Source organism: Alosa alosa, chromosome 1 (genome assembly GCF_017589495.1).
Source record: "Alosa alosa isolate M-15738 ecotype Scorff River chromosome 1, AALO_Geno_1.1, whole genome shotgun sequence".
NCBI lineage: Eukaryota > Metazoa > Chordata > Actinopteri > Clupeiformes > Clupeidae > Alosa > Alosa alosa.
Window position 1 is genome coordinate 45836311 of NC_063189.1, and position 12473 is coordinate 45848783.

At 41.9% G+C, this 12473-nt stretch overlaps 2 protein-coding genes across 2 annotated transcripts; one reads left to right on the top strand and one right to left on the bottom strand.

Moving 5' to 3' along the window:
* Positions 1–6: 6 nt before the first annotated feature.
* Positions 7–6395, top strand: c8a (complement component 8, alpha polypeptide). Its single transcript, XM_048241832.1, has 11 exons — positions 7–199; positions 299–413; positions 666–810; positions 1031–1178; positions 1327–1516; positions 1633–1827; positions 2123–2363; positions 2484–2615; positions 3282–3439; positions 3587–3827; positions 5989–6395. Exons 1-11 carry the CDS (start codon positions 111–113, stop codon positions 6132–6134), a joined length of 1800 nt encoding a protein of 599 aa, XP_048097789.1. The 5' UTR covers positions 7–110; the 3' UTR covers positions 6135–6395.
* A 173-nt stretch (positions 6396–6568) lies between these two features.
* On the bottom strand, positions 6569–11625 carry c8b (complement component 8, beta polypeptide). The gene is made up of 12 exons (XM_048241842.1): positions 11497–11625; positions 11053–11200; positions 10434–10581; positions 9746–9887; positions 9521–9653; positions 8837–9034; positions 8470–8710; positions 8243–8371; positions 7724–7887; positions 7170–7323; positions 6982–7050; positions 6569–6816 (listed from the first exon to the last, which is right to left on the bottom strand). The coding sequence occupies exons 1-12, from the start codon at positions 11571–11573 to the stop codon at positions 6662–6664; spliced, it is 1758 nt and encodes a 585-aa protein (XP_048097799.1). The 5' UTR covers positions 11574–11625; the 3' UTR covers positions 6569–6661.
* Positions 11626–12473: the final 848 nt, after the last annotated feature.

A 12473-nucleotide genomic window follows, 5' to 3' on the forward strand; every position in this document is an offset into this window, starting at 1 on the left:
TATTTACCTTTAATAAATCATTGGCTCGTCCTGACGAACGATGTTGCTATGTGTTAATCTTTCAGAGAATTTGTTAGTCTAGTTGTATACAACTGACTTCACTCTACAAAATGAAGATTGCAGTTTGTTTTTTAGTATTTTGGCTGAATCAGTTTTTCACAAGTGGGACCATTATTTGGGGACAACATGGTGCGGTCAGGTATTTTCTTCTTTTGTTTGTTCAAATGTGGAATGATGTGAGAAACATAAAAAGGATGTTACTACTAGGATCTGACTAATTCCAATTCCAATGTTACAGGGCTATAAATGACACAATGAGAAAAGCCAGAAGTGTGAACCTGCCAGCACCAATTGACTGCAGGCTAACGCCATGGTCATCTTGGTCACCCTGTGGTGCTTGCCAGACAAAAGCGGTATGTTTGCTCTAAGAAATTACTGCTACTCGGTTACTCAGCATATAATGTGTGCTTGGCTGTGCTCAAATTGATACTTTTGTAGAGTATTCCACTTGATCTTCTCCCACAACAACCAAGGTAACTAGGAAAGAGCCAGGAATGATTTCCGTGCACACCTCTCTATTAGTTTTTTTCAGATATATTAGGCTACCCTGCCTATCTATGTTTCGAAACATACAAGTCTGTATTTTCTTTTGGATGTTGGTCCAGTTTCGATTCAGGTCCCTAGACAAGCCATCCCAGTTTGGGGGGACGGAGTGTCAGGAAAGCCAGTGGGATGAGAAGTTCTGTCCATCAGGAGCAGTGTGTCCACTGCAGAACCAGTGTGGGGAAATGTTTTCCTGCAAGCAGACAGGCTAGTGTTCAATTCAAGGATTCAAGGATTTTTATTTCATTTGTCATATACATTGTGTTGCCAATGACATTGAGATGAAGATACCCTTAAATGGCATATACTCCTTTGTGCTCTCTGGTCTCTTAATCTTCCAAAAGATATCTTTTATAAAGATATATAAAGATTTACCCAATCTAGTACCCCCTGTAGGTGTTATTGAGTGCAACATGTTTGCGTGCAGGGAGGTGTATAAGTCAGCATCTCCGCTGTAATGGAGAGATGGACTGTCAGGATGGAACAGATGAAGAGGAGTGTGAGGATGTGGATGTGAGGGATAACAAATGCTTGAACCTCTTCCCCATCCCCGGCTCTGAACGAGCCACTCAAGGGTAAGCTGTAGACATGCCTTCAAACACACACACACACACACATACAGAGAAAGAAAAAGAAAGGATTAATGACAGAGAGGAGAAGAATAGCAATCTATCACAGCTATGAAATTCAGAGATAACATACATGATAATTTCATTGTTTTAGCTACAATGTGTTGACTGGAGATTTTGCACTGCACATCTTGGACCCAGTATACTATGGCGGGATCTGTGAATATGTCTACAATGGAGAATGGAGGAAACTCACATATGATGCTTATTGTGAGAATCTTTATTATAATGATGATGAAAAGTACTACCGGACACCATATAATTTCCATTCATATCGATTTGTGGTATGTATGTTTATTTATGTAACACTACTCTGTATGTGCTGTATTGAATGCATGACTTGGTGTTAATTTCTAATAAAGAACTTACTTGAGTTTTCTCCAATGGATGCATGTCCCAGGCGCAGGCAAGATCGGAAGCCTCCTCAGAGTACTTTGAGGACGTGTCAAGTTTTCTCAATGGCCGGAAAACTTTGGATTCTTATAAATGGGGACTCACTGTAGGAATAACCAAAAATGGTGTCGGTGGAGAGTTAGGCATTTCAGGGAATAAGGAGTCTCGGTTCCTCCACAACATATCACAGTACGCAAGTCAGGTAAGGCAGGGAGCTGTCTATGGCTTTGTCAGGTGGTATAATGCCTTTTGTGTTAAACAGCTGACAATGAAATTATGCATTTTATAAACTATATACATTATATAATTCCTATTTCAACACAGGTAGGAAGCTAAAACTATGCATCTATCTAGCATTTAGTTTGTCACAGTTTTACTTCAGATGCTGCTCATGTAACATAATGGACTGAGTTTACAACCATTCACACAAAGTGCATTGATCCAGTGAAGCTGCTACATGTTTCCTCTTCTTTGTCTTCCCCCATGCTCGGGTGTAGGATGTGGGTGTGGTGAGACTTGTGTCCACTGTGCAGACAGCCCAGTTTAAGATGCGGAGCAGGGACTTGGTTTTGGAAGAGAACATGCTGCAGTCTCTTATGGAGCTGCCGGAGGAGTACGACTTCGGCTCGTATGCCCAGTTTTTCCAGGAGTACGGCACCCACCACATCACCCGTGGCACCATGGGGGGAACGCTGGAGCATGTGATGATTGTCAACAAAGAGGCCATGAGGAAATCTGGTAATGATGTACATCGGGAATGACATTTGTGCAAAATGAAATGCTCTTTTGATTTGGTCAGAGCTGAGTAGAATATGTCCTGAGAAAGTCCTTACCAGTTTTCCCCCTTTCTTCTCTCAGAGGTGCATTCCAAAATGGTCCAAAAATGCCTTGGGTTGTCCTTTAAACTGAAGTTACCGACAGATGCTTTACGTGACAACCCAGTGAAGGGGAACATCACCTTTTGTAATAAGATAGGCGAAGTGACTCAGAGTGAGCAACCTATACTCATATGTGCCCCACAAGCATGATGAAAGCTTCATTTTTAAAGAGATAATGTCAATGACCCTTAAAGGAACCGTTTGTAAGAAATGTATTTCAATTAATCATAAAATGGCTCTGATATGTCACTAGACATTAAGAAATCATGTTCATTTCAAATACTTATCAATGACAATAGTCTGGCCAGGATATTGTCATTTAAAAAGTGAAGTTGCAGCCCGCAACTGATGTTGATGTTGTCTTGTTGTGTTTTGGCCTGATGCGCCACCCTCCACCTATCTACTAATCACAAAGTCAGTAGTGTTTCGGCATCCAGGTTGCCAGCTCTGCCAGTCAGGGGGGAGGGGGAGGGGATCCAGCTCTCTACAGTAATTTGAAAGTGATTGCAGTACCAGTTTTGGCCACAATCTTACATACGGTTCCTTTAAAACCAATTTATTGTGTAAAATTGTACCACCTGAACTGTATGTTGTACATATTTAAAGTACAGTAAAAGCAAATAATCATGGCATGTACTATACCCTTCCATCACCTTTAACCCTTTGTAGTGATGTCTCAATACCATAAATACCATCACAGAGTTAATATAGTTAGCACTACGTATGTATAATGCACTGTCTGTAGATCAAATGTGTCCTTCTTGTCATTTCTTTGTAGGCCGTGGGTCATCTGATAGTTTAATCAATGATGGGTTCACACTGGTTAAAGGGGGAACGGATCCTGCCGCAGCAGGCGCCAAGATCATCGAAGACACAAGCGCTCTCAAGAAGTGGGGCAAATCTCTCAAATACAGTCCTGATCTTATTGACTTTGAGGTAATACACTCAAATTTCATACCAATGAAATGTGGGGTGCCAGCATCACGATACATGCTGTATCTATATCTATGTTTATGATGACAAAAAAATGTTGACGAAACATTATAGCGTTATTACATCTGTGCATGCTCCCCACATGTCCAGACCTTACCTATGTATGAGCTTGTGCGCCTGAGCACTGCAGCCGACCAGGCCAGGACCAGACTTCCGCATCTGAGGAGGGCCTGGGAGGAGTTCCTACAGCAGTATAGCCCGTGCCGCTGCGCCCCCTGCAGGAATAACGGTGTCCCTGCGCTCAGCGGCACCTCCTGCAGCTGTGTGTGCAAGTCGGGCTATGGGGGAGAAGCCTGTGAGGAGCTTCAGAGACCAGATGCTCCCAAGCAAGGTAACCAACAATATATTACAGTTTTTCTCAGTTGCTTTGGTGTGTTTCCCAGATCAGACTGTTTGTTCAAACTATCATCACTTGTGCATATGTTACGGGTCCAAGAATGACACTGTGGTCTGGTGTAACACATTTAATTAAAAGCCTGTTGGGAATACAAAAAAGATGTGACAGTTCATCAGCGCACTTCTACACACTTAACTTACTTGACAACTCTTGTTCTGTCGTCAGCTATTTACACATTACTATTACTAAGTATCACAACCTTTAGTTCATGTATAACCCAATCACACATTGGGTTTCAGAAGAACATTGTAACAGATATTTTGAATATGCAATTAAATTCAATGTCTCGCATAAGCACTAATAATGTAACATATTATACAATTATACCACCAACAAGTAAGTATACTATGCGTATGTAGCAGAAATCATCTAACATCTAAGTTATTCATCCATTGATACCCTCTCTCATAAGCAGTAGACATGTAACAGGTAAGTATTACAGATGTGTATACAGTAATCATATAACTATTCATGAAATGACAATCTCTCTAATAAGCAGAAACCATGTAACAGGTAAGTATTTGTGAAGATGTGTGTGTGTGTGTGTGTGTGTGTGTGTGTAACGGCGCCAATTGTGTCTGTGCTCGCGCGCGCGTGTGTACAACATTCTCACTGAACAACCTTAGCCTATGTTCTATTCATGTTGCTAGATTTCTTTCTTCAAATTCCCAGTGTGGAGATAACAGATAATAATTCTGTGTGTGTGTGTGTGTGTGTGTGCGTGTGTGTGTGTAATGGCGCCAATTGTGTCTGTGCTCGCGCGCGCGTGTGTGTGTGTGCAACATTCTCACTGAACAACCTTAGCCTATGTTCTATTCATGTTGCTAGATTTCTTTCTTCAAATTCCCAGTGTGGAGATAACAGATAATAATTCCTAACATCAATACCGCCGAAATAATGTGACACTTAAACAATAGAGGACAATCATGTCTTGATGCCTTCCTTCAGAACCACATAGAGAGTGTAACATAGCAATAACCTCTATAGTAATGCAATAACCTCTATCGCGATTAGCGTTAGCTAACATACATTCACTCATTGGGACTGACGCTGACACAAACTTGGAGCTAATACACAAAATGATACCTTCAGTATTTACTTTTAGCCTATTTTTCATAACAGTAAACCTCATACATTACATACACAGCATTCATTTTTGAACTGTATTATTCCTCTAGCTGACAAGCTTTCGTATAATGTAACAACCATACTCAGTGGCTTTGCCGATAACCGTTAACTGACCGCGCGCCACTGTACCAGAAGAAGCTAGTTAAAACACACAAGAAAACTCGTTGTTGTAGAGAGTTAACATTACCACAGGTCGCTATCTGTACTTCTACTACTGTTAACTAATTTCAAGATTCTGTTTTAAGTGTATTTACCTGTTGGGAATACAAAAAAGATGTGACAGTTCATCAGCGCACTTCTACACACGTAACTTACTTGACAACTCTTGTTCTGTCGTCAGCTATTTACCAGTAGTTGCCTATGTGTATTACAGAGAGCGCCATCTGCTGGAGAGTTTACTCTTAACAGGGATGAATATCACAATGAGAGGTCTACAGAATCAGTGGTAGTGTTCCAAGTCTAACAAATTAAATGGGGTTCAGTCTTTTATGTTTTCTCAATTCACCCTATGCCACACACATCATTAAAGCAGTTTCTCTACATCTTGAACAAATAGCAATGCTTTAGTACATCCATGCAACTGATTTTGTACAAATATCTGCTTTTTTATTTTCAATGGCTTATGTCACAATGTCAACAAAAAAAACTTTGAAACATATCCACAGTCTTGCAATCAACACCCTCCGCAGACAATAATGTGTGTAGTTTTGAAATAGAAAATAGTGCTACCTTGCACATTGTTTATTAGAAAATACTTACTGAATAAACTGTCATAGCAAGACAAAACAGTTTGACTATCTTGACATAAACAATGGCGTCAGGACCTTGGCGTCAGGATATTTGCTTTTGAGGCATAAACAAAGCATTTTTAGCAAGATACAAATTTTTGCCATTTTGAGAATGGCAACTGGAGTGTTTGACACCTTTCATGTGGCAGGCTGTACTGATGAAACCTTTCATGTGACAGATTCTGTTGATGGCTCCTGGAGTTGCTGGGGCAGCTGGTCCTCATGCCAATCAGGCCGAAAGACCCGGAGACGAGAGTGTAACAATCCCAAACCAGCAGGGGGAGCCCCATGTCTCGGTAACTCTGAGCAAACCCAACCCTGCTGAGAAAGAAGGAAAGCAAGAATAGAGAAGCAAAGGACAACAGCTTGGACCAACCCAAGCAGCTGCATTCAGAAAATGCATTTCAACCAGTACTATACTCTCTTCTTCTTAAAGCTTATTCTACCACATTTTCCCTGAGATTCTCTATGTAACACAGCTTTTCCTGTGTGCTGCTATGATTCAAGCTGCAAATGTTTGTTCTTTGGCAGTGTGACTGTTGAGAGGTTATAGGCTATATAATAAACTGAATAATGAAGTAATGAAGGAAACTGTAAGCGTGATGTCTAAACAGACCATAACTAATTAATTTGCCAGCAAGTACACCAAATACAACTGATTAAGTTTAGATTGATATTCCAGCACAATTTAAACTATGAAGTTATCGTAAATTATAATGCAAAGAAATAATTGCAGAATAGTGTTTGAGAACACATTAGTTAGTGGTTATCATAAGAAAGCTTTATTCAAGAAACAAATAACATGAACACAGCCAAAGTGACGCTTGTCAGTTAAGCAGAATTCAGACACAATCAGATGCAGTCGGTGGTTTCTTCTTGGGGTCCTTGGCATGCCGCTCCTCCATTGGCAGGTGCTGGGTTGGTGCACTGGCGCGTTCGGTGCTGGGTCCTCCCACTGCAAGACGACCAGCTGGACCAGCAGCTCCAATTCCCATCAACCCCCATGTCTGAGAATTTAGCAGTGCACACAAATTGCATGTAGCATTAGTTCAGGATAGCTAAGTGCAGAGTGAAAGAGTTGTCTGTTGTGTCCCCACAGAGGACAAACAGCACAGTATCTTGTAATCTACAGAGATAAAGCAATACATTGCATCATTTGAATGCAGACTCACTTGATCTTTGAGTGATTTCACAACTGAGTCCCCTGACTCCTGAGGGGCACACACACTCGCATCGTGTGCCTTGACAAAACAACAACAACAGTTTAACTTGTAATTAAAACTTCTAAAAGTATTATGTATTCTGCATTTACTAGTTAGTCCCCTGAGGTGGACATTGTGTTCATCTCAAGTCAGATTACCTTTAAGGACAGCCACCCCGTTGTTCTGGCAAGGGGCACAGAGGCAGGAGCTGGCCTCAGCCAGGTATTCAGCCAGAGCCCTCCTCAGGTTCTTCTTCAGGGTCCGCTCATTGACAAAGTCTCTGGAGGTAACCAGCTCGTACAAGGGCGACATCTGGCTCAAGGACGAGCAAAAGAAAAAAAAAACACAACACAAGATAAAATCTTAATGTATTCTAAATGAGATATTGAGACATCTTGAGAGAAGTTTCCTTTAGATTGACATTTGTTAAATCAAGTTTTGCCAGCGTTGCATTGTACCATTGGTTAACATTTAAAACGGGCATTGCTGTCCAAAAGCAAATCATTTGAAAATCTCTGATGGTATATTATGGTGCTTTTATGATTTATTACCATAAATGTCTTACATATAGCATCTTTAACAACAGCACACCAAGTATGGTGACATCAGATCAACAACAAATAACTGAAGTAGAAAGCAAAATCGAAAAGTTACAGCAGACATTTGTTGTTATTACAAACATACGGGCATCAGGACTTGACCACTGAGCTACCTTGGTGTGAATGAAGTCAGGGTTGTAGTAAACAGCATCTCCCCACTGTTGCATCAGCTTCTGGGTGGGGAGAGTCTTACTGGCCAGCTGTGTGATGGACTCACTGTCTCCTCCCTTCACCACCGCCACATAGTCCTCCACGAGGGAATCTGCACCCGTGTGTGCTGCCATTTCAAAACAGAGAGGGTCCTGTGACTTAGCTGGCACGACATGGTTCTAGTAACACTATGGACTTGCTATCCGGGAAGTGCACATACTGATGAACATGACTGTCTCTAGCACATACATTATTCTGCATAAAAGCTTTTGCTACATGAATGCAAGGAAAATGGTAGAAACCTATTAGTAGATCGGCTAAAAGACTGCAAAGTCCTTCAATCATAATTCAGTCTTGAATTACATAATGATGAGTTTTGTTTGGTTTTGGAAAGGTTAAACTAAACATGCCATGAATCAAACATTTCCTTAAACATGAACATGGTTGAGTTCATGTCCATGTCAGGGGCCAAAAGCTCTCACATTCCATTTCTTCCAACAAGCCTTTGCAAGCTCCACCAGAGACCCCGAGCGTCACATAGACCCCCTTGATATTGGCTCCCAATTTCAGTCCAGCTTCTACGCAGCGCTGTGAGTCCACCAGACTATAGCCTTCAGGAGAGGGGAGAAGGGACAGTTATTTACCACATGCTGTCATGAAATAGCATGCATCTGCTCTCCTGGTTTAGACTCTTTTGGTATTACCTTACCTGATGACTGCAGCTTTTGCTCATTGAGGATAATGGTCAAGTCGTATTCTCCACCGAGCGTGGCCTCAGTGATGTAGTGTGTCCCAAAGTCCCTGTAGATCTGTCGGTACTCCCCGTAGGTGTACTCGAGAGGCAGTGCTCTCAGTCGCCCCAAAAAGTCTGGATGTAGCATCAGGCCATCCGCCTTAAGGGCGTAGCGGGCCAACTCAATCTGGGAACGCGCACGCAAGAAGCTGTTTTTCTGCAAGACAAATGGAATTCAGTACCGTCAAAATGAATTTGGGAATGTAGTAAAGAAAGCAATATAAATATATAATAAACAATCTATAGCTTCACCTCAGCATTAATGTTCCCAACCCCTCCTCACCGTTCCTGAAAGACGTCGTATCCTCTCCACCGAATTTTTGTACTTGGAATCGTCATAGTTGAAGCCCACCTCAAAGACGCCTGGGATTTTAATTCCGAAGGACACTGACGTTTCGGAGAGGCTGCTTCTTTTGCTGTCCTTCATGTAGTCAGAATATGAATCATGAACCTCCATTCTAAAGTCATAGGAGCCTTTAGTCTGAAAGGTACAGTAATGACAGAGCAATACTGCAAGTCAGTCTGGATAACCCAATTTCCATTAAAGCCGATTTCCAAATCACTAAAAACCCAGGAACTAATCACAACTGGTAATTCCGGTAGCCTATAGGATGGGCTTTATATGATAACATAAAAAGTTAGCGGCGCTGTTCAACCAATGGCTGCGCTGATGGTGTCAAGTTTAAATTACATGGATAAATATTTTCTTTGGAAACGATTAACTGCCTTTAAACACTTGTTTATCAGAAAGATTTTTTGTTTCTTGTATTTCTGAAACGCTTCAGAGTTTAATAAACCAATTTCTGTTGAATTTCACTGTTTCCACGGTTACAAAGTGAAAGGGATTGAAAGGTCCCCAGACCCATTCTCAATCTGAGTTTAGATTTGAGATTTAGCCTGATGTTAGTCAGGCTACAGGTTACAGAACCATGTCACTATTTCAAACAAGTGTTAGTTTGTCTGATACCTCAAATATGTAGTGCTGCAGGTTGTAGGGTTTCCTAAATCGCACATCCTGGATAAAGTGGGGCAAACAGCCACCGGCATAGTAACGGTTGTCCAGTACCAAGCCCTCCAGGTGGCTGTTGAGGACGTTAAATCTGGACAGACATACGGATGCATGAGAAGGGGAAAACCAACCTTGTCCTCTCTCTCACACACACACACACACACACACACACACACACACACCCCTTTGGCAAGGTTTTCAATGCCATAGTACTCCTCAGCCTCCTCGCGGCAGGTTCGGAACACCTTCTTGCAACCTTTCTCATCTGAGCCATCACCACAGTCGTCATCACCGTTACAGCGCAGTCCCTCCAGCACACAACGCCCTGCAGAGCACGAAACACACACACACACACACACGCACACACACGTACAACAATCATCACTGTTCAAAATAATGTTCAAATGACATAAAAGTATTAGAAAACCCTCACCAGGCTCCTTACCCTTAACAATGTTTTCTTTTGCATTACTGCCATTACTAGCTTACAGGGCCAGACGTGACGTCTGTGCTACCTGATGAGAGATCCCAGTCTAGAGACACATCATTTAGAGTGTGGGCAAATCCCTCAAATACCAGGACACCCACAGGCTGCTCCTCCACTTGTCCCTGTCCTTTTAACCAAAGATTTCCATTCCCCTTCAAAATTCTAAGGCTTGGGATGGACTTAAACATTTCAAATGCTGTCAATACCACCATCAACCCCACCCATATTTAGCTCTCACTTTAGTACAGTATACTGTATCTAACTAGATGAACTAGTGACACTACGTCAGGGATCATCTCAGTCAGTCAGAAAATGGACTTACTCAGTCGAGATGAAAACATAAACATGTGGCAGTATTGTGTGTGATGATGTGTGTGGCGTCACCTGTGACAGCGCACACAAAGCCCTGGCAGAGGGGGGCGCTGGTGCATTTGAAGCGGGATGGTGGGGTGCAGGACTCCTCCTCTCGGCCTTGGATGTTACACGGCTCTCCCCCAAACTCAGACGGCTGGAGAAGCTTAGCATAGCGGTACTTAATGAAATACATAGAAAAAGACAGAAAGAAAACCGATAGTGTAAGGGAATTTGAGAGAAATAAACTAACATGCAGCAAGCCGTATGGACATATGAACATGACAAAACATGTACACTATAAAGCATAGTCTACAAGCATACTGCAATAGTCTACAAGCCTACTACAAAGCATAGTCTACAAGCCTACTGCAAAGCCTACAAGCATACTACAAATCATAGTCTACAAGCATGCTACAAAGCATAGTCTACAAGCATACTACAAACCACATAGTCTACATTAAGCATACTACAAACCACATAGTCTACATTAAGCATACTACAAACCACTAGTCTACATTAAGCATACTACAAACCACTAGTCTACATTAAGCATACTACAAAGCATAGCATAGCAAAGGAGCATGGCGAATGGAGGCAGCAGCAGTGTGAGGATGGAGTGGCAGATAGGAAGTAAAGCGAGGTCATCTACCCTCTTCCTGTGGCAGGGGTCACAGCGGGTCCAGGTGGTCCACTCAGACAGACTGCAATCAACTGGGGTGGCAGGGCATCCTGTGCTGAGGGCACGGCTCTCTCGTCGCCTTACTTCCCCACTGCTGACCAGCACAACCGCCGCGCTCCTGAAAGCAAAGGGGCCAGGTTTGAATGCGTGCGTGCGTTGTGTGTGTGTGTGTGTGTGTGTGTGTGTGTGTGTGTGTGTGCGCGTGTGTGTTTCATTAAGAGGGAAAAAAAAGATGGATAAGCACAAGAAAAGGCTTGAGGTGACCATGACGGAGATGATCAAATGAAACATTTGTTTTTAGTGTAATACTGACTTTGAAGAATGCAATTCACAGTCTGGTACTGGCATTGATGAGATAACTGAAATAATTTACTTTTGCACATCCTATTCTATAGTAAAGTAGTGTGTACTCACCATAGGACAAATGAGAGCACCCAGACATGTGATGGATGTCCCTTAAAAGCTGACTTCACGCCGGACACTAACAACATGGTGATCCGTTGGAATAAAGGGAGAAACTGGAATTTGTCTCATTTGTGTGTTCTAACAGTTTGCATAACCCCTGTCCTCAAAGTCAATATTGTCCAGAGTGCAGCTGAGAGGTTGTATTCTACAAGATACATGCATCCGTCAGCAAAAGTTTACTGGTCCCTACTGTCTATGAGACACATTTTTTTATCTCTTTATTTTTATCCCTAAAATCAATTTACCTCAATCAGCTCATACAGTATCTGTCTAGGAAAACACTATAAAAATGTACAATATAAAGCGTAACCACTTTGAAAACAATGACACAGTTTAGCAAACAGAGATATCCTCTTGTTTTCTGGACATTATTGAACATTTAGCAAAACCAGGGTTTCCCGTAAGTGTTTGTTTTGTGTCGCACTTCAAATGACTTTTGACCCTCTGATCCACTTACTCCTATTTTGAAAGTGGGCTGCTACTACTACGTCTACTGATGTGACTACCTTTCCTGCTGATGGACTAGTAGCACCCTCTACTGGGTCAATCTAAAGTTTTCAGTGTTTGAAGAGAAAAAAAATCCAGTAAAAAAATAATAATTCTGTCTTGTCTTCAGTATAAATAATAAAAGCAGATGTACATGAGGACAGTTCATTCAGTTTATCTACACATAAAGACATTCACATAACCACAAACCTATTTTATATAGTCTTACATTTTATATGGTGCTACATTGTGCCATAAAATTATGCTTTTCAGTAGATTTATTTCCCTGTCTAAAAACAGCTGGGGAGTGTAATATGCATGGTCCCAGCAGGTCTCCTCATGGTGGTGGCCCAGTGTTTGTGCTCGACTATGCCTATCACCTCATTCTCTCGCCTTGCGTCAGAAAGAAAGGTGCTACAAGCAAATGAATGGAGTGATGT